This window comes from Empidonax traillii, unplaced genomic scaffold (genome assembly GCF_003031625.1).
Source record: "Empidonax traillii isolate 1590-97213 ecotype Southwest subspecies unplaced genomic scaffold, ASM303162v1 scaffold481:size658601, whole genome shotgun sequence".
Classification (NCBI taxonomy): Eukaryota; Metazoa; Chordata; class Aves; order Passeriformes; family Tyrannidae; genus Empidonax; species Empidonax traillii.
In genome coordinates, this window is record NW_020955674.1 from 31,687 (window position 1) to 55,949 (window position 24,263).

At 44.3% G+C, this 24,263-nt stretch overlaps 1 protein-coding gene and 1 long non-coding RNA gene across 3 annotated transcripts; one reads left to right on the forward strand and one right to left on the reverse strand.

Moving 5' to 3' along the window:
* Positions 1 to 302: 302 nt before the first annotated feature.
* LOC114063681 lies at positions 303 to 13,800 on the reverse strand. 2 transcript variants are annotated; one of them, XR_003572593.1, is made up of 3 exons: positions 13,390 to 13,800; positions 10,976 to 11,059; positions 303 to 459 (listed from the first exon to the last, which is right to left on the reverse strand). It is a non-coding gene; the product is annotated as an uncharacterized LOC114063681 (long non-coding RNA). The 2 variants fall into 2 exon arrangements; XR_003572594.1 differs by lacking the exon at positions 303 to 459 and adding an exon at positions 6,043 to 6,139.
* Positions 2,263 to 18,742, forward strand: LOC114063680 (dual specificity protein phosphatase 13-like). Its single transcript, XM_027896123.1, has 4 exons — positions 2,263 to 2,291; positions 15,599 to 15,794; positions 16,916 to 17,136; positions 18,273 to 18,742. The coding sequence occupies exons 2-4, from the start codon at positions 15,646 to 15,648 to the stop codon at positions 18,497 to 18,499; spliced, it is 597 nt and encodes a 198-aa protein (XP_027751924.1). The 5' UTR covers positions 2,263 to 2,291; positions 15,599 to 15,645; the 3' UTR covers positions 18,500 to 18,742.
* The last annotated feature ends 5,521 nt before the right edge of the window (positions 18,743 to 24,263 follow it).

The window sequence follows — 24,263 nt, forward strand, 5'->3', positions numbered from 1 at the left end:
AATCTTCATTTGCTGTATTCTTAGAAAAGCAGATCTGCTTCTTTTCTGCTGGCTGGCCTTATTATACTCTGTCACTTTCCTCTAGGCAATGCTATCCAAAGAGTTGTTCAGTAGCGAGCCATTTCATCAAGCTGCAGGATTTACATATTGAACTAAGATACAGTATACACCTATGTAAACTAAACTCTTACATGATTAAAAAACAAATTGTCAAGGAGAAATGTAAGACAATCTGAGTATGACATAAAGGTGTAAGGAACATGACCCAAGGCTTTGGCATCAAATCTCTCTTTCCTGTTTACAAAGTTTCTGGATTTTGTATACTCCAGTCATTCCTTGATCATTTGGTTAAATGAAGGCAACAAATGTGTTAGACACTTCTCTAGGATACATTCCTAATTTGTTGTCCATTCTGCTCATTCCATCTCTTAAAACTCAACTCCAAGAAAAAATAGGCCCCTGTTTAAAATTAAAGCTCTTAAGTATGTTCCTGGACATAAAAAGATGCAAATATGTTTTGCTACATTGGGATCAGCAAATGAAAAGGGGACAAAATTGTCCAAACTGTACAAGAAGTCATCCAGTTGGGAGACAGAGATTTTCACCTTGGTGACCATAGATGCTGAATGGCTGGGGGCTTCCCAGAGGTACCTTCCTCCTGCAATGCTCTCTGCCTAGCTCTATCTTAGATTTATGGACCTATGAATTACTGCAAATGTAATAAATTTTCAGCCACAAATCAGCCTTTTTATTTCATGCTCGGAGTTCTCACCAAAATTCTTTTTCCTGAAACATTGCTGTGTCTCTAGCACTAGCAAACACAGAAAGACACAAGTTCTTTATTTCACAGGAATATTTAATAAATGAACTGCTCTTTCAGCCTTACTCTGCTGACTTAGAACACAGGTTTCTCCCAGTAACCTGTCTTCTGTCAATGTCTCACAAAGGGAAGGGCACTGTAAAGATAAAAAACAGTTTTGAAATGACTGCCCAAATGGGCAAGCTAAGCTAGACCACCCTGGGGTAGTTCACATCTTAGAGCAAGTCTTGGAAAACAAACTGCAGTTTTAGGCTGAAGTCCTAACCATGCAGAGGTAAAATACCTGAGGAAGTTGCTGCTGTCAATTCAGCATCTCAACCAAACTCCACAGCATTTGCCCAGAGTTCTTTTGTCACATGTATGCATTTCCATAGAATATAATGCAGTGCAACATCAGAGCACCAATGCTGGGGCCAAACTAATCCTTGTGGAAACCCCCACCTAAAACCAACGGTGCAACTCAGAGCTGAATTTGCCCTCCTATTTCTGAAAAGAGAAGTCTGCCAAGGACGGCATGGCCTATGAGGCACACACTGCTGGCAGGTTCTGAAGTGCCAAAATAGAACCAGCATTGCCAGCCGTGCACATCCTGTGCTTTGCAGGCAAGACACAGACAAGAAAAACAATCAAGTTGTCTGGTGGAAAAAACGGCTTCCCAGGATCTCTCTCACCACGGTGTAATTGTGATCAATCCACACTGGCAAGTATCCTCTTTCCACGTGTGTTCCGCCTAGCGCAGGCTGCCTGCGTGAGCTGCTCAGGCAGGCTGATGCATACTTGTTATTGCGGGCATAAATATCTCTGCCTTGTGTTATTGTGGCACAAAGCAGCTGGACCATTTGAAAATCATTTAAAAAGCACTATAAAATTAGAGCTCCAGTGCTCTTATTTTATGACTTTCACAAGCCGCCGTTGCCTAGAGAGAAATTATCCTCTTTATTTTCCAGGCTAAAGGTTCTTTTAACATTCATCAAAATCAAAGTGCACCCTTGATAACACATTGAGCTGTTACTTATCTAGTACAGACTCTTTACCTTCTGCATAATATCACATTTGAGATCTCAGTTCTTCATATACAACTCATTTCATTGCGTCTGCTGTTGCTTTCACCAAGTGAATTTGCATAGCTTCTGGAGAGGCTAGATGATGCCCTGAAACACATTCTTTTCATAATTCCCTCTTTTTTTTAAATTTTATTTTTAGAACAATAGCCTGGAGTGTTTTTGTTACTGATCCTTCTATAAAAATGGTCAATTACCTCTTTGGCAATGAATTTGTACAGACCAATTAAGCACTGTAAGCGAAAGATTTTCAAGGACAGAAATAGTACTTAAGTGCATAACCTGATGGATTCACCCTTCTGCCTTCAAAAAAATCTCTTTCCCATATATAAGAAAAAGGCTTTGATAATTTTCTTTATTTTTCTATTCTTGTTTTTACAGATAGCGGCTTTACCAAACCCAGGAAAACGGTGAGTGAACCAAAGCAGCGTGACAAAATGCAAACAGTACAAAGGGAAAGCCATTCTTTTTTAGAAATAAAAAAGAAGCACAGCTGTATCAACCATACTTACAGCTCAAATCTGAAGGGCTTAGGAAGAGACACTGCATGAAATCCTCAACCACAAAGGTGACAAGTGGTGAATGCCCTGCACGTGCTCTGTGCTGCAGCTCAAGAAAACCACTGTGTGTCTCTGTGTTGTTTAACCTGCCTTAGGTTTCTGTAAGGGACTGGTCACCTTAGTATCCAGACATCAAATACAGACTGGAGATAAACATTTACAAAGTCATAACCTTAGCTCTGTTCTCATGGTTCCCTCTTTGGCCAGGATTTTTGTTTTTATGTCCTGTGGGGATAGCAGGCTCATTCCTGTGCCAACAAGCGGCATGCTTTCAGATCCCTGCAAGGGGGGCTGGTTGGTGCTAATAGATCCCGCTGTGAAGGCATGTGTAGCCACACAGAGCATCTGTACAGTCAAGATGCATCATCCTGCAGGGAGGAGGAGATGTAATTTGCCAGAAGGCAGGCTGTGTGTGTGCAAAGAGAGCTTCGCCACCATGCTAGCACCTCTGAGAGCAGAGGGAGTCTGAATTTTTAATGACAAATTTTGCCTGTCATCACCCAGTTTGTGACCCATCAACAGAATGGTTAAGCCAGCAGAAGGATGAGATTAAGTTATTTGGTAATCACTATTTTTCATGACCCTGGAAAGGCAGAAAATGGGACAGGCATGACAGACATCTTCACGGATGAAGGAAGTGGGACAGACGTTTAGTTAAGTCAGGATAAGAAAGCACCTCAGCTCTACAGCACATTTTTCTGTTCCAATAGTCAGTAACCACCTTCCTGTGCCTGACAGTATCAGAAATAAGAAGAGCCCAAATAAGCTCACCTAGCATTTCACATCAGATTTCATCTTCTGGGTTAAGACTGACCCACTCAATCTCAGCCCTTACTTGTGGCAATAGTGAAAAGTGGCAGAAAAGCAGACATCAGTGTAGCCCTCTCAAGACCTGATCCAGCACCACAGCTGTGATTAAGTCACCTGTGCAGGAACTTCCTCTCTTCTGAGCTGACCTGTACATGTGTTTATTCCCTCTGAGGTATGTACGCCTTGCTCAATAGAACAAAAATTAAAAACTCAGGGATAAATCCCTAACCCAATAAAATAGAAATAGAAAATCCCTTCTACCCAGAGATTTCAAATTCCTGGACAGCCCTGAATTTGCCTTTGTTTGGGGGATAAACTGCCTGTGGTGAACAGTTTCTCACTCTTGGTCTTCACTAAAAAAGATAGCAAACTGACACTTGCAGTAAGTGCTTCAGTGCTGAAAGGGGAGGATTTTTCCTTTCAAGCACTGAAGCGGAACAGATGTCTGTAGAGTGTTGTTTCCCCCATACACACGTATGTACCAACACCTCAGTGTGTAAAGGCTTGCTCACCTCATGTCCAGAGCAGGGTTAAGCATACCCTGGAGCTGCTTTGACCCAAATGATCAGTGGCTGGAAGGCTGGCAAAAGGACTAAGGTTGTAGGATGTCCTGTACGAGGCAGATTCAAAGTCATTTGTGCTCAGTTAAAGCTATTAATTTCCAGGAAGGCTTAATCTACTTCTGAATAGCAGGTGCAATCTTGTAACTCTGAGGTAGGCAGCCAAAGGGCAAAAGAAAGTTCCTGGATGCTGACAGTGTTCTTGTGGTGTTGCCAGCAGCTGCAGAGCTTCCATCATTTGCTTTCCTCACAAAATGAAACTGATTCTACTCCCACTCTGGGACCAAAGTCATTTTACCAAAAGAAGCAATACAAGAAAGAATCCCTAAAAAAGACAAGTAGGATCAGAATCTGGAGGGGAAAGGTGTGAGGGCACTGGGGTCTGTGTTCACATCATCTCATGGAGCAAGGGTGTTCCTGCCCAGGTGATGGGCACCCATATCATCAGTTCTCTTTCCTTATCATCATAACAGTTGAAAGTTGCTTCAAACATTTTTCTTTTGCTCCTTTACTTTTGATTCCTTGTCATCCTCCTCCATGGTGCCACTGTGAAATGGCAATTATTTCATAGTGACAAATGTATTCCCAGACTGGGGGGCAGATTCTGGATATTTGGTGCCCATGTTACAAAATGCAGTATTTAGTAACAGGTACTCTGCTCTGGGCTGATGGAGAAAATAACCATCCAAACCTTCAGGTCTAACCTACCTTGGTGCCTTCTCCATCTGTCTTATGAATGCAGTGTGCAGAGTCTAAGGGAAGACAGTATAAGAAACCGGACAGCTGATTATCTTCCAGCTTTTGGCTTTCAATAGATTGGCTACTTTCTAAACCTCTTGATGCTTTGAATTAGTATTGACTCGGTGGCAGGGCTAGTCCTAGTACAAAACTCTCTAGTTGCCCCAACAAGCACCTGGCCTCCATCAGCTCCAGGGAGGTTAGCTTGGGCTGTGGGGAAAGCAAGAAAAGGAGGGGTAAAGGCTGGGTGAGGAGAAAGGGTGCATGGGTGAGAGCAGGCTGGGTGGTTGAGGAGCAGGCTGGGTGGGTGAGAAGCAGACTGGGTGGGTGAGGAACAGGCTGGGTGGATGAGGAGCAGGCTGGGTGGATGAGGAGCAGGCTGGCGCTGGAGGAGGTTCTGGGGAGGTCGCTACCGTGGGGCAACACAGCCGTCACGGCCGTGAGGTTCATCCCCTCATCAGACAAACTGCAAATGCCTCACTGTAAGGAAGGGGAAGGGGTCACGGGAGCCACGATGCTGAATGCAGAGGAGGAATGCCTCAAAGCCCCCAGGCAGTCTGGTTGTACTGTCCAAACCAATTTCCATTCCTGATGGGGAGAGAGCATGAATAGCAGACTCCTCCATCCCAGCCCTCTTCCAAAGCCCCGCTGGCTCCTGAGAGGCTCAGTCCTGGCAGTGGAAATGTCTTGTCTGTGACACCCATGTGAGTGAAGGGTCAGTTTTTGCCTGGAGAACAGGCATGACAGACACTCTGAGGTGATCCCACTGCCCAGTGCAGCACTCAGTGCAACAGCCTGTGACCACCCAAGTGTGTTCTCCCGCACAGCCTCTGTCCTTCATGCCTCCCTCTATTCCCAAACATTGGAGCAGTGGATCTTTCCTCTCGCTTGGCTCTTTTCCTACTACGACTCAAGAAACTGGGAATGGGAAGAGAAATGTATTTAGAAAGAAACAGAATTAAAGACTAAAAGAATCACCCTGCTCTTTACTTTGGGTGAGTGCATTATGTCTTGGACTGGTTTGTACAGCAGCTTTTGCCAGTGGAGCAAAACCAGACCAAACTATATGGTGTACAGGAAAAAATGGGTACTGTCATAGGCTTCTCTTAGACAGAAAACCTGCATGGGAAAGGATATGCTGTAGATCTTTTGATGTATACACCCAAGTCAATACCAATTTAATTAATTCTGTACATTTCACGTTTTTCTTCAATCCAATCTGTGCAGTTTCTTGTATATTAGTAAGTGCTCCCTTTAATTCCAGTCAGGAGTGGATCCCGTCATGAGATGCCCATCGCTGTGTACTTTTAAATCATTCAAGATTGCTTTCTCCTGCCATCTTGTGGCAATAGAAAAAAATCACAGCGTTTCACTAACAGCAGCATCGCCTGCTGGTCTAAGGCAAGGGTTGTTAGCAAAAGCAGTGTATAATTAGATTAGTTAGCATAATTGGGAAAAAAATATAGCCCTTCTTGCATATTTAAAAAGTTGACTAAATCTTCCAGCTCTACCAGTTGATCTTGTAGCAGTGGTTCTTTGGTTATCCCAGTGCAAAATGTCTGTTTTGTAGACCTCATGTTTCCAGAATGTCTGTAACAGCAAAGGAGAGTTGCATAACAGGTGAGGCCTTATCATTTTATCAGAAGACTTAATCAAGTGTATGCTAAATATTAAGAGGGCCCTTTTTTGCCAGTTTTGCTCTCAGGTCTTCATAGCTGATTCACAAAGGCATCTTTGTTTCCTATCAAACCATAGGAAGATCTTGTCTGATAGGCATGTAAAACTTTTACTGCAACAACTATTTCTGTGTGACCTCTCAATTTAAACACCACAAAATCTGCTAAAGCACCCTGCATTGTTTGCTTAATTCTAAACAAAAACACTTTCATTATTTTGTTAAAAATGTAAAAAATATTTATATAAGATTAAATTTAGGTTCCTGGATTTCCTCCTCCCCCCCCCCGCCTTTTCCTGAAATTACATAAAGGCTATTTGAAAATGAATATTTGTGATCCCCATTCTCCCACCACAATAGCTTTTCCCACATAGTTGAGCTAAAAATATGAAAATTATATATGATAACTTAAAAAAAAAGAAAAAATCCAAAAGGAAAAAAAAAATGCCAATATTTTCCCTTAAAATAAATGCAAAATTCAGAGCCAGTAAGAAAAACTACTCACAAAATTCCAGCCTGCAAAGAGAATGTAAATAAAAGCTCTCAAAGCTTTGTTCATTTTCACTAGCACCAGCAAAACTGACTGCTTGGGATGCCAGGCATTGGAGAGAAACGATGTTAGAGCTATTTATAGCTCATGGGCGGCTCCCATTACCACTGCACCTGAGAATCTCAAAGTCCTCAATGTATTCCTTCTCACAGCAACTTTCCCAAGCAGAGGACAGCCTTCCCAGGGCTGTGCTGGAGGTACTGAGGTTTGCGTAGGGAAAATGGACTGTTATGTTTGCAGCATGTTCCCAAACTGTCTGCTATAAACTGCCTGCAGCAGGCGCAACCTCCAGTAAGGCTGCCTTACACCCTGCTACCTCAACTCTCCCTCCTGGCAGCCACGAGGCTGCTGCTTTGCTGGAGGCTCCTTCCCCTCCTCCATCAACCAAGGAAACAACTTTGGCTTCAATCTATAGTGCACACCAAGCCTCAGTATGAAACAGCATCAGAAAAACAAAAGCGTAACACTTGGCAAGATAAAGGTGAAAAGACCCTCCAAAAACTTGCTGACCTGTAACAATCCTTGTTCCTGCCTTGCCTGACCAACTGCAAGACTCACTTAACATCAGCACGGTGTCTGGGGAGCGGGGCAGCCCCACCCTGCCTGCTTCCCACAGAGACGTCACAGCAGGGCCTGGCAGAGAAACTTCTTCTCACCAGCCAGCAAATGGCAGGACAAGCTCTCCTAGTGACCCTGGGACTGGATTTTCCATAGAGCAGCAGCATCTTCCCACTGCTCTTGACCTCTCATCTATCACAGCCCAGAGAGGTGGCTGCACACCCTGCTTTACCCACACCCCTGCTTTGCTCTGATTTACCTCGCACCCCAATACCAGGGAAGCACAACAGGCAAACCACTCACAGTTTTATTTCTTCAAGATAAGAAAGTAGGAGCAAATATTCATCAGACACATAAACAAAATTTAGCAAGAGAAAATAAATCCCAGTTCTAGATCTTAATATCTCCTTTTAGTTGCTCTTGTGCACCTTATCAATGGTCAATTCTTCTGTGACATACAATCACACTTCTTAAAAGATTACTTAATCAAAAAATAAACAATCATTTTAAAATCAGCAATCAAAAAAAAAAAAAAATTAAAACCCCCATTCCGCTCTGCTCCAACAAAGCAGAGAATGGCCCTGGAAAGCTTTATGATGTGCCAAAAAAAAATCAAGTGCCAAAATAGATCTTCCACTAAAAGCAAGAGTTTTGAAGTCTTTCTTGCTCTTGATTCCAAGCAAAAATTTTGTACAGCTTTGTCAACCTTAGAAAAAGGTGCCTTTTTTGTATGTACCCTTTCAAGCAAGGCAAAGCAAGGAGAGCACTTCACTGCTTACGTTTAAAGTGCACAGAGACAGACAGCTCAAAGCTACCCCTGCCAAACGACCGAGGAATATCAAAACCCCTTTCTCATGCCTTCAAATATTCTGAAATCTTGCAAGCTTGACAGCATTGTCAATTTTGTATTGACAGGAGCAGTCAGATAAAAATCATTTGAGGAGTAAATCAAGGAGAAGGAAAAAACTTCTTTAATCCACAGTCACACCAATCCATACTGCCTGCAGAAGGGCAAGTGCTTTGGAGCCCCTTTTAATAGCAGTATATTAACATCCTTGTTTGTCTTTTCTGAAGCTTGCAAGACATTATTTCCCCCCCACTCTCTGAGTCTGGTCTCTTTGACACCATTTATATCAGAACTGCCCATAACTTACATCTATCGACAGCCTGTGACACCAATGAAATCTTGGCACAGCACTGGCTGTGACAGCACTCACTGAACTATTATCAATATCAAGGTCACTTTGTTTTTCTTGCTCTCACTGCAGCTGCAGCTTCTCTGCCCTCAGGGCACGAGCTGCCCAAGAAAGCTTTCTGTCTAAGCTCCTCACAAGCCACAGCCTCTCTGCTCCATTACTGCTGTTATATAAGATTAGAGTGAAGTTTCTACTATTAGAAGCAGTTAGCTGCATGGTGACTGTGTGCTTCCCTGATTACAGCATACAGCATAGTTATGGCTGCTGGCAACAGGACTTAAAACTACAGTGTTTTAATTCAGGGAGAAGCATGAGTGTAGTTGGGATGTGTCAAGAAAATCAGCAGTTTTGGAGGGCTTTAACTCTTAGCTGTGGTACCCTGGACAGGAGTGCTCCAGAGGAGAAATAAAGGGGAAAGCATCACCCTAGGCTTGACAAATATCCACAGACAGTTGGAAATTGTGGTAGGAGCCTGTGGAGGGCAGCGCTGTCTTGCTGGGGATGGTGCATTGAATAGCTCAGAGATGCCAGCTGCTAAGGTAATAATTCTTTTTTTTATCTCCTTTGAATCTGAAAGCTGCAGATGTAAAAGCTGTCGTCATTCCACAGCCATGACCTGTCACTGCAGGCAGGACTCCCCATTTTTCCAACCAGTGCCTCCATTTTTAAATGGTCCTTTCCTGCAGTGTCAGCCCCTTGCATGGGCAGGTGCCCCTTCCTAGGCTGTGTGGCTCCCAAATGGGAGGGTTGGGGGAGGAGGTGTGGGGGGCTGGAGGCAGCGTGGAGGTTCTCCCCCCTTGGAGTGGCAGTCTTGGGAAAATATGTGCAGATACATTACATTACAAAGGAAAGGAAATGCTCTCCAGGAGCACTTCTATGAGAAAGCAGTAACACCCTCTCCCCAAAAACCATTAGGGCACAGGTGAAGTTCTCCCCACTGAGCCTGATGTCAGCAAGCTTTTTCCCTCACGGGTGCTTGCCTTGTCTAAGGACAGTAGGGGCTGTGTGACCTGGGATGGGGCTGCTGGAAGGGGCTGTGTGAGAGAGAGCTGAGATGCTCAGGCTTCATGTCTACCTATGTGACCTCACAACTCTGCTCGTGCCTGGCCATGCACCCCCTTGTCTTCCCACTTTACCTGGGACCTTCCTCACCACCAGGAGCTCTCCTGGCTATCCCAACCCTGCCCGAGGCTGATTACCCTCACCTGCCCTGCCCTCTGACTGCTCCCACCACTGAGATGGCCTTTTGTGTTCCAGCCATCCCTGGGTGGACGCAGCTCCTGTGGGGCAGCAGCAGTCTGTCCCTGTCCCACAGGAGCCCCTCCAGCCCCATGGGCAGCTCTGTGCAAGAACAGGAGGGCTCACAGAGGAAGGAGCCTTTAGCTTTCCAGCCCAGCTCAGGCTCCTTATAAGCAAAGTTGGTACCTTCTGGCTCAGTTTGGAGAAGCTGAGAGGGCCCCATCATAAAAGTACAAGGCCGGATGTGAACAGAGATGTCAGGAGGGAGACCAAGCAGTGAAGAGGTGTGAAGACTTGGATTTTCTCCCACCCTGTAAAACACAGTTGCAAGTGGAGGGCAAGGGGCATCTGCAAGCTGAGCTGGGCTAGGCTGAGCCAAGAGGGCAGCCATGGAGGAGGCTTGCAGGGCTGCTCCTGATCTTTCCCAACACTGCTGTTAAAGAGAGGGCTGTTTTTCCAGAGCCCTTGATCTGGCATCTTTCCCAGGTAGTAAATTCCCTTAAAAACTGAACCAAACAGAGCTTTAATTGCACATTCTGCTTTTCTCTTCACTCTGAAATAATGACAGTGGCATTAATTCAGTGCTGCACTGAATATGTACCCGCACTGAGGCTGAGGGACCGATTCTGCTTTCCGTTATTCGGGGGCACTGTCTCTGGTGAGGCAGATCAGAGTTTAAACAGTGAGCTGGAGCAATGAACTTTCTACTATTCCCTGCTGTTTGACTGTGGGCAAAATAAAAGGCCATAATACATGATGCAGTCAGCCAAGAAAGCAATATTGCTCTGCCATGTGCACGGCCTACACTGAGACAAGTCCAGGATCTCATTTCTAAATTCCCATAGGTGCCTCATTGAAACCATCAGCCATAACCTGCTTCTCATTTTCAATACCACTTGGTATTAGAGCTGCAGTGAACTGCTGGTGAGAGATTCTAATTCCTGCAAACAAGCCCCTGTAGGCTTGCAAGGAAAACAGAGAGTTCCCCTCTCGGTTGCCTGCTAGGTTCCCATCTGGCTGTTTTAACTTTGCTATTGCTTTTAAATGTGCCTGTTTCTGCAAAGATGCTTTCAGCTCTACCTCAAGAGACTCCTGGGTTCTCTTAGCATCGGATTCTGACCAAAGCGTAGAGACACAGACTGGGTCTTCTTAACAAAAAGGAAGATCATATTTCACATTACAGTATCTGAAAGATTAATTCCACTTACATGATCATTTCCTTGTGAACCACACTTCTTTCCATCTGGATTTTTCCATCAGGAGGACAAAGAGCCATAGTGTTTAAGCACTACCTGAGAGAAAAGAGCAAGGAGTGTAAAAGATGAGTGCAGAGATGCTTGCTGAGAGAAGAGAGAAGAAAAAACAGAGTAGACAGCAATTTCAAATGCATCAAGAGGCTGCCTTTTTCTTCCTTTCACATGAATTATATGCTGACCTCATGCTTTGGAATTTTGAACCATTTAGTTTGTCGGGTTTTTGATTTAAGGAATTTAGACTATTTGGTTGCAGGAGCTTTCTGTATCACGCTATTGTTAGGTAGTGTTTGTGCTATTGTAGCAACCACAGGCCCTGCTGTGCCTGAGGCTCTCAATAATCTCATGTAAGGCCTTGTTATTGAAAGACACCTGTCCCCATCCAGGCTATGAACATAACCCCAGGGAAAGCTGTGCCAGTTAGGAAGGTGCTAGCAAAAAGGAAAGAGGGATGCTTGTGGTCCAACTAATGCCCTGCCACACTGCTCCTGGGACTCCAGACATTGGATTCATCTCTCTACAGCTCACTTCACTCTCAGAGAGACAAGGTAACAACCATGGCAAAATGGCAGGAGATTTTCCCCTGTAACAGAAGTGAAAATTAGGGCTAGGCAAATAGATGGCTACTCAGTCTGTGTTCATTTTTAGTTAAATAAAACATGCTTTTCTCAACCAGGAACAAGCCATTTCATCTTGTTTTGATTTTTTAAAAGATTTTAGGCAATGCAGCATAACAAATTCCAAAACAAAGTAACTCTGAATAGAAAAATGAAAATGGTAATTTTTTTGAAAATAAAAAAATTAACTATTTCAAATCTACAATATTGGTTCCCCCCCTGAACTTTGCTGAGTTTTCTTTCACTGGAATCTGCAAATGCAACACAAATCTGTAAAATGCTTTAGCCAATTCAAGTCAGTGGGAGTCTGTGTGGGATTTTTTTTCTTTTCTTTGCCAGAAAAATCTTCAATAGAAAATGGCAATTTTTTCCAACATAGAGAAAGAAAGGAAAAAAAACCAAAACCAAACAAACCAACAAACAACAAAAACAAAACACACACAAAAAAACCCCTCACAACCAAAAAGCTTAGCAGACTTAGTACTTAAGTGGCTAAACAATATTGGGGAGATACTAAGCTCAACTAGGTTGTTGTAAACAAGGTCCTGGCCTGACTGGGTCCCTCAGGAGGTGCACCCAGCTGCATTCAAACAGCATGGAGTCACCCACAGCCCTTTCTGGGTCTGCCTGCGGCCAGGCAATGCCACCCCATGACCACCTCCAGCCTGGGCCTCAAGGGCAGCTCTTGGACCACTGGGGAAATCCAGGCTGCACAGCTCAGACATGGAACCAAGCAGGCCCTGGCCACATGCGGCGCACCCCAGTGCTCCAGGTCTTCGGGAACTGTTTGTGTAATGACAAGACAGTTTTAAAGCTTGTGCTGCCCTGTATTCTCTGGATTGCCCTTAAAAACCTCTATCCAGCCTCAAAAGTCACCCATAGGTAGAAGGACTTCTTTTGTTTCTGTTTATTTTTAACCAGGAAAAAAAAAAAGAGAGAGAAAGAAAGAAAGAAAGAAAGAAGGAAAGAATCTAATGAGATACTCTTTAAGTACTTTCAGGCTGCAATTTAAAAGAAAAGTAATCCTATCTAACTTGCGTGGTCTAGATCTCTGGAGAAAACATTACTGACCTTGTAAGATAGAATTTTTTTCTCCCCAGGTACAGGGACTTCTGCCCTCCTGCAGTCAGTGGCTGTTTCCAACTCGAGCAGCTTCTGGGAGCCACCCAGAGGGAGAAGCTTAGAGAAAGATAATCAGTGGCAGCACTTTTGCTGGCTCTGCAGTATCTTAAAGTGAGGCGGGGGGGAAACCCTCAGCAAAGTCCCTGGCCTTCAATTAAAAAATTCATATTGCTTTCCTCATTAGTCCAATCATCTGCTATAGCTATTTCCAAGCTTACCCTGAAGGCCCTGTAGAGAAATTCAATTTCAAGGCCAGTGCAACGCAGGAGGGAGCAGCGTTCTTGGGAGGAGCTACATTCGTGTTGACACGAGGAGCTCACTTGTTTGGCATTAAATGCGAATAAAATGATGTTGATGCGCTTTTTGAAAAGTGTATTTCTGTATGAAAGGGAGCTCTGTTGCAAAGCACCTCCCTGGTTGCAAAGGCTGGAGTCACCTCCAAAGTGTCACTGGCACCAAAATAACTCAATTCTTGGAGAATTTCTTCAAAGTCAGGTCTTCGACAAGAGGCCTCACAATCTAATTCTCTCTGCTCATCATCTCCATTACTGTAACTAAGTGACAGGCTACAACAGAAGTTTAAAGCAGCAGGGGCTAGGAGAACTGAAAGTTTGGTATCCATCTGCTTACCTCCACAACTTCAGCGCTTAAGCATCAGCAGCAACTCAGAGTCAGCCACACACTTTGAAAATTAGCCTGTGGTCTTATGATTCTCCCGATGTACAAGCTGTATTATCTTTTTCTTGATTTTTTTTTTTACTGCTTCAGCTTAACGTTCTGTGTCAGTTAAAGTACAAACAGGTCATCATGAAGATGCTGGCAGTAGCTCTTGAGCACAGTGCATGACTTTCACAAGGCAGTAAAACTTGGAGGGCAGTGCACAATATCTGTTTCTGTGCTATTTTTCATGTTAATCTGTGCAAGGATTGCACAACATGTTCCTTTACCAAAGCTCTTGGTGTTACAGTATCTGCCCTGAAAAATTCGTAGGCTTTTATCTCTATATTCCTCTCTACTTCCCTGCAGTTCTTTTCCTCCATCATTAAAAGTAAAACCAGTCACTTTTTTTCCTCCCATGATTTTTACTGTGCTTTTCATATTTTACTTATTAAGCAGTTACCCTAGGGAGACTTCTTTTTTATTGGAACATACAAAAAGCTATCACTGTGCTTAACATTGGTGGGGAAGAGGAGGGAGAAGGGGGCAAGGAAAGCAAATTGTGGCTGAGGTCACAGAAATATATGTGATGTGTTCAATAATGTGCTTCACATCATCTCTACTTTTTTTTTTCCAGAAGAAAAAAGATATTCTCCTTTGTCTTTTGCTTATTCCCCAAAACACCCTACATCATTGAAAATAACATACCTGGATGTTGGATAAAGTTGTTGTTTTAGAAGCAACATCCATCTGGCTGCTGCTGTGGGGCAGGGGACAGACTAGATGATTTCTGAGGGCCCAATCTGCACTTGTTTTCTAGAATTGTTACAAAAATAAACGCAAACTCTAGATTTAGGCAAAGCTGATGCCACATGAGAATAAACACCATCTACCCTACTTTGGGAAGAGTTCTAGTGTGCCTTTCACATTGATTATGACTCTAATACCAACAAGCAACCAAACAGAGCTCATTAATATTTTCTGGGGGTGAGAAGTGCAATTCAGGATAATGAGATCCTGGCAGAAGAAATGCTCTTAAAGTCTCAAAGAAGGGACTGCTTGGATATCTTCGTACTCTTGCTCTTGACAGAGCTCTGCTTTGAGCTGAACCAGCTGGCCTGAGCTTCCTGAGTCTAAACCAGCAAACAGCACTGCAAAAGGGATGCCCAAATTCCATGGTGTGATCTGTGAGGCATCACAGATGTGTGATCTCTCGGATTCCTCACAGATCTGGAAGGGAGCCCTAGATGGGATTCTTAACAGGACAACAATGCCAGAATTTCAGCTCTGTAATTTCCATAAATTTAGGTGCTCTCTTTTCTCACATCCCAGGTAAGTACTTCACCCTTCAGATGAGAGAAATGGCCTCTCTCTGGAGGCAAGTACCTATCACATTATTTATACAAAGTGGAACAGCTCCCAGAGGAGAGACAGAGACAGACAGGCACAAGAATACCAGTATAGCTAAGTGTTCAGGGGTATTCAACTGAGAGAGAGAAAAAAACTAGTTCAAAATCTCTCAATTTCTATGTCTATACATACAGACACATATGTCTATGTTTATATATGCACGTGAAAATCCGTTCATATGTATATATGTTTGTGTATATGTGTGTTTAAATACATCCCTATAAACGAAAGAAAATTGTACGCACATGTATTTCATATGTGTATACACATGCATTATACAAATATCACTCACACACATCCTAAGACTTTTACCTTGGCCCTAGAAGCATTTTAAGTCAGCCCAATGATCCATTCTTTCAAAAACTTCCAGTTTTAATTAATCAGAATCAAGTGTGCACAAACACTTGGTAACTCTTCAACAAATAGAGCTGAAGCTTTTCTGTATATGCTCATCAGTAACAGAAATAACACCTGCACCTACAAGATTCAACCAGTGCTGCATTCAGGTGGCACAGGAGGTTCTTCTCCAACATCAGCACTTGACAAGAAATTAAATCACGTTGTCTTATGCTGCTTTCTCAGGGGAGGATTTACATGCCTCTAGAGTCCTACCACAGAGTCACTCCTGCTCTCTGGATGTTTTTAGCAACACCTGCAGGCCCTGCTGCACACACTAGGTATAATAATGTAATGCTATTTGGAGGGTAATGAACAGGACTACTTTCTAGGGAATGTTATATCTGTATGAAAATTTCCTCTTAATTCATTTCAGAAAAGCTTTCTCTGATACAGCCTGAGTGCGTGCAAAAGAGCAGCAAGATGCCTCACACCAAAGACTCTTCATCTCTGACTAGCAATGATTCCTACGAAACACCAGCACTATCAGACCTCCAGCGGCTTCTGTGGTTCAGAGGAGGGTCTGATAATCATGTGGACCAAGTCTGGCCAAATATCTACCTGGGAGATGCGTAAGAACATATGGTCCTATTGTTAAACTGTTATCAGTCCCTGGGAGGTGGAGGAATGGGTGTGGTACACTGAGGAGCAGCTTTTGGGTCTACAGGAATGTTTTTACAATACAGGCTTCCAAAGCTGATGACATAAGGAGTCTGGATGTCAAGAAAAACATGACATGCAAAATGGTGACTTACTGTGTCTGACTTGGGTTTTTTATATTCTGTGAGCCACCATGGATTTGGCAGGGTAAGAATTATTTGTATTCTAGACAAAAGTCCTCAAAGAACTTATGCCAAATTGGTGTCAATTCTGAGATGCATTATCTGTCCTGAAAACTGTGCTCTAAGGCAGCAGACAAGAGCACAGTAGCCCTCACGCTCAAACAGGGGTGGCAGGATCAAGAGACAGAAAGAAGAGGATCCAAATTAATTATACTGTAGGGATTTTGACATTTAAAATCAGAAGTTTCTTTCAAAGATGGCAAACCTGAAAATATCAAACAGAAATATTCATGCAAGTACCTTACTCCTGGGACCAGTAATATTTATTGCTATTTCCTTCCAATTGGAATACAGCAGATTACATAGATCATCGGCTTGTTTTTCCCAGCTCCTCCTCCTCATGAATATATCAGTTAAGGTTCAGAGTTTTGTAGCATGTCTTTAGTCCCACTTTATTGTGGGAAGGGGGGAAAACCTAGCTGGTGAGTACAATGCATCCACTTCATGTCCAAAACCAGGAACAAGGTGTTGCTGCATCCGTGTGAGTTCTTACCCTTGAGACCCAGGCACCCTATCAATGAGAGATTAGCTCTAAAACTTGCTAAACAAATATTTAAAGGAAAATCTTGACCACTTTATAGAGTAAGCCATGTTCCCAGGGATTAACCGCTAGGAGGCATTTGCTTAACTGACAGTATCCCACTGGCAAGTCTGTGCTCCTGCTGCTCTCTACACCCCCATATCACATTTTTCATGTACAAAGTACTATGTGCTGCTCAAAATTTTCTCCTCTGTAGGCAAGATGCAGTTCCTGCATCCTTTCTTAGTGGGAGCAGGCACTAACTTTAAACCATGCTATTTTAGCAGAATGTTGGGAGTGTTGCCAATGTGCCCTTCATGTCTTTCAACAGGTGGGCTGCCAGGAGCAAAACTACTCTTCAAAGCCTCAACATTACTCATATCCTTAATGCAGCAGATGGACCATATAGCATCAACACAGGAGCCAAATATTATGAAGATCTGCAAATAAAGTACTATGGAGTAGAAGCATTTGATGATCCTTCCTTTGATTTAAGTATCTTCTTCTATGATGCTGCCAATTTCATAGGCCAGGCCTTAAACTCTTCAGGAGGTAAGAGGGAAGCAAAGATAAGCTTTGGGAGGAAGTTTCAATGCAAGCCAAATGACTTCTCCTTGCAGTAACAGGCACCAACAGAGCTCAGAATCAGCATAAGGTTCAAGGTGGCACACGCAGAACCACCAAGGAGAGGATGGAGAAGGGTGCCTATGCCATGTGCTGCAGGGAAGGTGGCCATGGCCAGGTTCCCAGGAGCTGGGGAAGACTGGCTGCCCATAGCCTAGCATGGGCAGCTCTAATACCATGGGCAAGCTCTAATACCAGAGTGTAGAGGTTATGGCACTGTAGGTGCTCCCCCTGGGCCCATCCTGTAGGAATTGGCACGATCTGTGTGCTTCCACACACACCTCCCACCCCTTGCACACTGGCATAGGCTCCAGACGGACAATCCTGCCCTGCGTGCTGCTCCTGGTCCCGATGCACTCAGCTGGGAGCTGTGGCACTTCAGTGCTGGCTCGAATGCTTCCCATGCTTAAGTACTTTGCAGAATTCAGAAGCTTTATTCAGCCTGTCTATTAAGCTAGAGAAGCAGCAGAAGTTAATGAACTAAGTCAAAAACTACGAGCCTGACCCACAGCCTGCTGAATTTTTGTCAGCAGAGTTTGGATTATGGCCTAGTTATCATAATTTCCATTTGTTCCAGAGTTTGCTCTGACTCTGACTGGCTGCAGGATCTGCTGCTTTCACTGGAGTGCTTTATTAAATCCCCAGTTATAGCTCACACTGGGCTGCTGAGATACAGTAAATTACGACTCCATTTTTACAGGCAGACTATCCCACAGAGCTTATGGGACTTGCCAGTGATCACAGTCAGGCCTGGGCCAAATTTTTCTGCCAAAGCTTATTTTTTTCCACAGAAAACTATACTAACAAGTTTAGTCACAGAAAGCTTCTCCTGCCACAGAAAATTTCAATTATTTAATCTGAGGCCTAAATTAGATCCAGGAGGTCAGCATGAAACACCACCTTGCCTGACAGGTATAGCATAATCTTTCTGAAAACATAAGGATTCACTAATTGTCTCTGTTGTGTTCCCTACTTGTTTCTGGTATTTTTTCTCCTCCCTCTGTCTTTTCCACTTTAGGAATGCTAAAGCACACTCACTTCGCCGCATCTCTTTTTTTCCGCAGGTAAGGTGTTTGTTCATTGTGCCATGGGAGTGAGCCGCTCAGCGACTTTAGTGCTTGCCTTTTTAATGATCCATGAAAACATGACACTCGTGGATGCTCTGAAGACAGTCGGTGCTCACAGAGACATCTGTCCAAATTCAGGGTTCCTCAGCCAGCTCCGGGATTTGGATATTAAACTGAATGAAGAGAAGAAAAGATCCAGAGCATCTGCTACCAAAGAGCTGTAAGAGAGTATTGCTGAAAGAGAGAGGAGAAAATCTTACTTGAGTTGCCTGTATCTCTTATAGATTAACTGCATTTATAAACTAAGGACACAAGTTTATGAGACACCAGAACGCATGTTATTAATAAAAGTAGGTTTTGCTTGATCTTTCCATTTTGCAAAACTCTCCTAGGTTTATACCTACAATTGATTGTATACTCTATCCTTTACTCTCCACCTTAAAACATTTCTCTTTACTGGTTAAAAAAAGGAACAAAAAAGAAAAATAAAAGAAAGATATCAGGTTCCACTTCATAAATATCTGTGTTTTTAGCAACTAGTGAAGCTCATATCACTTTATGAAGTGTTAGGCTATTTGAGGTGAAAGATGCCATATTATTTATGCTACAGTAATGCTTAGAAGTTTTCTTATGAACCAGCCCCCCCCCCCCCATCCCTTTGCTCCCTGTATCTCAAAGGGTTTGTATTTTAAGACTTGAATCTGGCACTGGTTAGTTCTTGATTTTACAATAGGTGGAGCTCCTGAGTTGGGGTAAGAGGCTTTTTAAAGGTAATGCAGGTGTGAAACAACAGAAGCCGCTCTAAGAAATTATTCCAGGTCTCTCTATAGTGTTTGCCCTTTGGCTATTCATCAGAGGTTTTTTTTTCTCCATGAAAATTCGTTTCTTTGAGAGGGCATTCAAATATTGTTCATTTTCCTTAGCAAAAATCGTCCAGGAATGCTGCAGAAAATGCTTCTGAAGAAGAAGTTGTGTTCCCAGCTGAGGCTCCAACCAGCTGCATGGGTATCGGGAGTGGGTGCAAAGCTCAACATATCCCAAATTTGTCAGACAGTTGAAAATTACAAAACTTGGGATTTTCTTGCTCAAAAAATAAAAGGTTATTAACATTGCAACATCATATTCTGTGGCATTTCCTTTTGTGAGGTGAACTCAAGTGAAAACTGAAGGCACACAGGAATGGCAAGGGAGGTGTTGACAGGCATCAGGCTTTCATCTTTGTGTCTCTGGGCCACCATAAGAGCACTCAATAGCTACTGTCATCTGATGGATCAGTGCTGCCTGGAAACTATGTGAAGCACATCTGGCTTTTGGTTCCCGGAGGACAAGCATTTGCGGCACAAAGCCAGCTTGGGGATGGCAGTTTGTATTCCTACTACCAAACTTCGGAATGCAGAGGCATGAATACTCCCCACCATATGAGCTGGTTACTCAAAACTAGCCCAGCAACAAGGCAAAACATTCCTTGTCATTTCCAGCATTGTCTACGAGGTTGATTTCTGCCTTCAGGAGACGAATCAGCACCTTTTATAACGCTCTTTGGCAATATCTACATCTACTCTGTGGGATAGACTATACGAGTCAGAGCACAAGGCAGAACATTTAGCACTGAGGACCTGACCCTCACAGCAAAGGGCATCTCAGGGGGTTTTGCTTTGGACTAACCCTGTGGGCTGGACATCCCTGAGCAGCAGCAGAGCAGTGCTGGAGCACTTCCTTGCTTTAGTTCCCTGAGTAAGGAAACCTGCTCGTGAGCTCTGGGGCTGCTCTGCAAAGTCAACAAAACCACAGCAAGCAGGAAGAGCCAAATTAAAAGTATGTTTCAAACACAAATAAAAGCATGCACGTTTCCATTACCAACTAAATCTAACAAAGTGATTTAAACTTACAAAATAGGTGGGGCAAAACCCCCCAGTGGATCTGGTTGTAGAGATGCCCCCAGCTTCAAGCACAAGAACCACATTATTTTATACTTCCCTGTATAGGAAGCAGGAAGGAGGCCAGCCGGCCATTTTCGGCTGTAGAGCACAGGGCAGAGCCGAGGGTGCTCTCTCTGGGGGGTACGAGAGCACCGGCACATTAAACGCATTTCACAGGATACAAACTTACTGCGTTTTTAAAATACCAGTGGGTACAACTGGAAACCCGCAGCTTACTCTGACGATAAACACACGGAATGTAACTTCCCGGGCCGCGATGCCACGCGCGCGGGTTTTCTCCCAAGGGCGCGTATCCCGCATCCCATCGCCGGCCCTGCGCCCGCAGCACCGCACGGCGCCGCCAGGTGGCGCCCTCGGCCCGGCGCGGGCGGCGCCCTCGGTCGGAGCCGCACCGGGCCCCGCACCCCAAGACTCACACACCAAAACCCGCACCCCAGGACCTGCACACCCGGACCCGCACCCGCACAGGCTCGGGAGGGTCCCGGCGGCGCCCACCCGGCCCTGGGCCTCAGCCCCGCGCCGGCCGTTCAGTTCTGAATTCGGGTCAAGCCCCGAGGGACGCGGGGCAGGCGGTGCGGGGGCTGAGCTCGGGAGCGCGCCCGCCCCGTCTCGCCCCGCGCCCCACAAAGCTGGGGCACAGCCCGCCCGCAGGGATGGACACAGATGCCCCACCACGGACGGGTGCCAAGCAACACCCCCCGTTGCTCACAGCGGGACTGAACCGCAGCTGCCCCGCAAGGAGCGCCCGTGGCAAAGCCCCGTGTCGGGGCAGAGCTCAGCCCCCGGTCCTGGTGCCGCCCGGCCGGGTCACAGCCATTGGCACCGCCCGGCCCCTTCCAAAACTGCCCCCGCCGCCTGCCAGCTGCTCGCTCCGGCTGCTGCCTGCGGGTCCGAAAGGGTAGGGGAGTACGGGTTATAATTAACAGAATTAAAAATAGGCCTTCAATAAACTGAACACCCGGAGAGGCTAGAAATTTGTTGTGCAAGTGGCACGTTAGGAGGAAACTGGAGTGGTATTACTCAAACAAAGGTAATCCAAGAGACCGCAGCGCGGGAGCTTCGACTACCAGGCAAGTACCTTTACTCTTGTTTACAAACCAACCCCAGTGAACTCAGTAGTTGCACTGAGCAGCGTGAACACAACCACCAGCAGTTCCACCAGCAGCGAGACCACGGCAGAGCCAGGCCAGATCAGCGTCTCTGCCCTTGTACTCAGGAACTCTTAATATTTGTGAAAGTTTTAGTTTGCTTTCCAGTAGGATCACAGGCTGAGGATCTCTCGCTAAAAACGATGCTTAAATTCAATGAGTTGTTTTTTAAAACACCAATTTAGCTTGTATTAAAATTGCTTACAGATCTATCTTTAAGAAAATAACCATGAAACACTGTGTCTGGGTTTCCTTCTTCTTAGCTGATGTTCTCAAGTTGGATCCTGGGAAGGGGGAGACTGTCCACATTGTCTCCAGACACTGGAGAAAATGTGAAACAGACTATGATTAAAATGCTGTGCAGTTCAAAAACAAAACCTGGGAGAAACAAAATGAAAGACTAAGAAGTATGAGAGGGGAGTGAGATTTTTTTTTTTTTTAATACCAACTATTTATAGTATGGGGCATTTATGGATTATTTATAACTAGAATTTTCAGAGAGAAATGGGATTTTTAATATCATCAGTCTTCCTCGGAATATTTTTATTGAGGAAGTATGTTTGTATGGCTATGGAAGCCATCGTGACACTTGGAGTAAAAGAGCACAGAAAGAGAAGACTGGGTTAAATTAATTCCTGCTAAATACCTACCAGCAGACTTGCTGTCTGTATGGGGAGCTGGAGACAGAATTGTACCAGGGTATAAAGGATACTGTGTCTATTTATAGTGCTGCCTTCAACACCATAGGAATTCAAAGGAAAACTCCAACTCAGCACACAGTCTTCTCATCATCTTCTTCTGTCAAGATTAAATGGGGCCTGAGATCATTTCCCCAACAAATCCCTGCCAGGAAGTATCTGTTCCTTTGTGTAACAAGGAACCACCATGGTACAAATCACTCCAGAGGTCAAGTCCTCACCCAGCCAAATGTCACCACTTTCCTTTTGGTAGTTAAAGGAAGGGGAGAAAAGAGCCTTACAAGCCTCAGCACTTACGCAGGAAAGAGCAGAAATGTTTCACCTGCCGTGCATCCCTGATCCCTCTACTATTCCCTGGTCTTCTTACACAAGATGCTCCAGGGCACTTGCAAACAAAAGGGTAGCATAGCTCCAGCACAATTCCACTGCCAGGCAGCAGTGATGGGAATAGGAACACGGTACTGGCACATGGTCATGCTCATTCATGGTGTCACTTGAGATGAGGCCCATATTACCCTGTGTGCACCTCTTGCCACTGCAGGACCATCCATCTCTAGAAAGGAATGGGCTCCAGTAGGTATGTGGGACACCTCTTTATCAGTAGAAATTATCTCTGGTGTTAAGAGTAGAAATGAGAGCAGCTTTGGAAAAGGTATTAGCAAAATCCTGACTGTCACTCTAAAAATAAGGCAGGCTCCTGGAGTTCCTTAGCACCACTCTTCTTTTAGCATCATGGTGCCTCAGATCTTTCCTTCTCATCTTCCACCTTCCGGTTTCTCTTTAATAAGAGCTGCTTTTTCATTTTTCACAAAGCACTACCTACTCTCTCAGTGTTCCTCTTTTGTAATTCTGTTACCAAGCTGTCTGCTAGGTGGGGAGCAGAAGGTGCAGGACTTGGTGCTGCCTTTGAGGTACAGGTAATTATTATGTGCATCTGTTATTGTGGTTGCTGCCTCAACAGGTGGAAAACATGCTGTTCTCTGATAGATTTGCAGCACCCCATGCTCCTGCCTTGTCTTTTCTCTAAAGCCAGTCGTGTGGTGTTCCTAAAATAATAAACACAGCCTCACTGCTGCCACAAAAACCCCTGGTAAATATATTTTTATGGGAATGAAGTATTAAAGGATTTGAACACTTATTCACTGAAAGCAAAATATGAGCAGTAAGGTTGGGTAAAGATTCAAAGGCTGGTTTCCTTCCTTTCCCTGGGGCACATCAAGCCTGTACTGTTTGCACTTTAGAGATGGATAGTGGGGAATTACTTAACCCAAAATGATGGAAACAATTCAGACTATAATAATATAGCATGAGAGTTTCTCACATTACATCTATTCCCCATACTGCTGGCTATACTCTGCTTTCAGATTCATGTGCACAACTCTCATTGGATTCTGGAGGAACTGTATTTGAAGCCAAAATGCATTTCATTGTCTTTCTGAAGTCTCTCTACGGTTTAGTGGCTTAATTCTGAGCTCAAGGACCAGGAACAAAGCTTGTCTAAACATTTCCCAGTGTCTGTCTCTGTGAGATTCCCATCTGTTGGGGTTTATTTTGAATTTCATCTTCCTACTTTCCTAAAAACACAAAGAACAAACACACGTTTCCTCTGCCCTGGAGTGCAGGAGTCACCAAATTTCCCAGCAGGTTCTCTCACAACATATGATGGATCCAAGTTTGTCTAAAAATGTTACAAGCCCTTTGTGGAGAAGAAAGGGAGGAGACTAGAAACATGGGCCAAGTTTCTGAGTGTTATGAACATCCCCCTGTCCCCCAAAGGGACTCCATATCCTGTTTCCTCTCTCCAAAAAATTTCACCTGGCTTTGGGTTTCATTAAGAGAAATACACATTGCTCAAGTCCAGGCTCTAAGTCTTCAGTTCATGCTTCCTGCTGACACTGCAGAGACTACAAGAGCCATGAAAGCTGAGTCTAACTTTATGGCTTCAAATTTGCTACAATATCAGAGCAAATTAAATGGAGGGCATGTTAAGTGGATTGGGAGATTGTTGTTGACTAACAAATCTTCATTAAGGTCCTGCACCAAGCTGTGCTGTATCTCTGATGAAACTGAGCACTGTTTCTCCTTCTGTTTCAACTATTTCTCCATGAGGTTTAAAAGAAATTCAAACTTGCTTGAGGTCTAATTAGAAATAAAACACAATATTAATCCATCTTGCCCCATACATGCACCCAGATTGGAGGT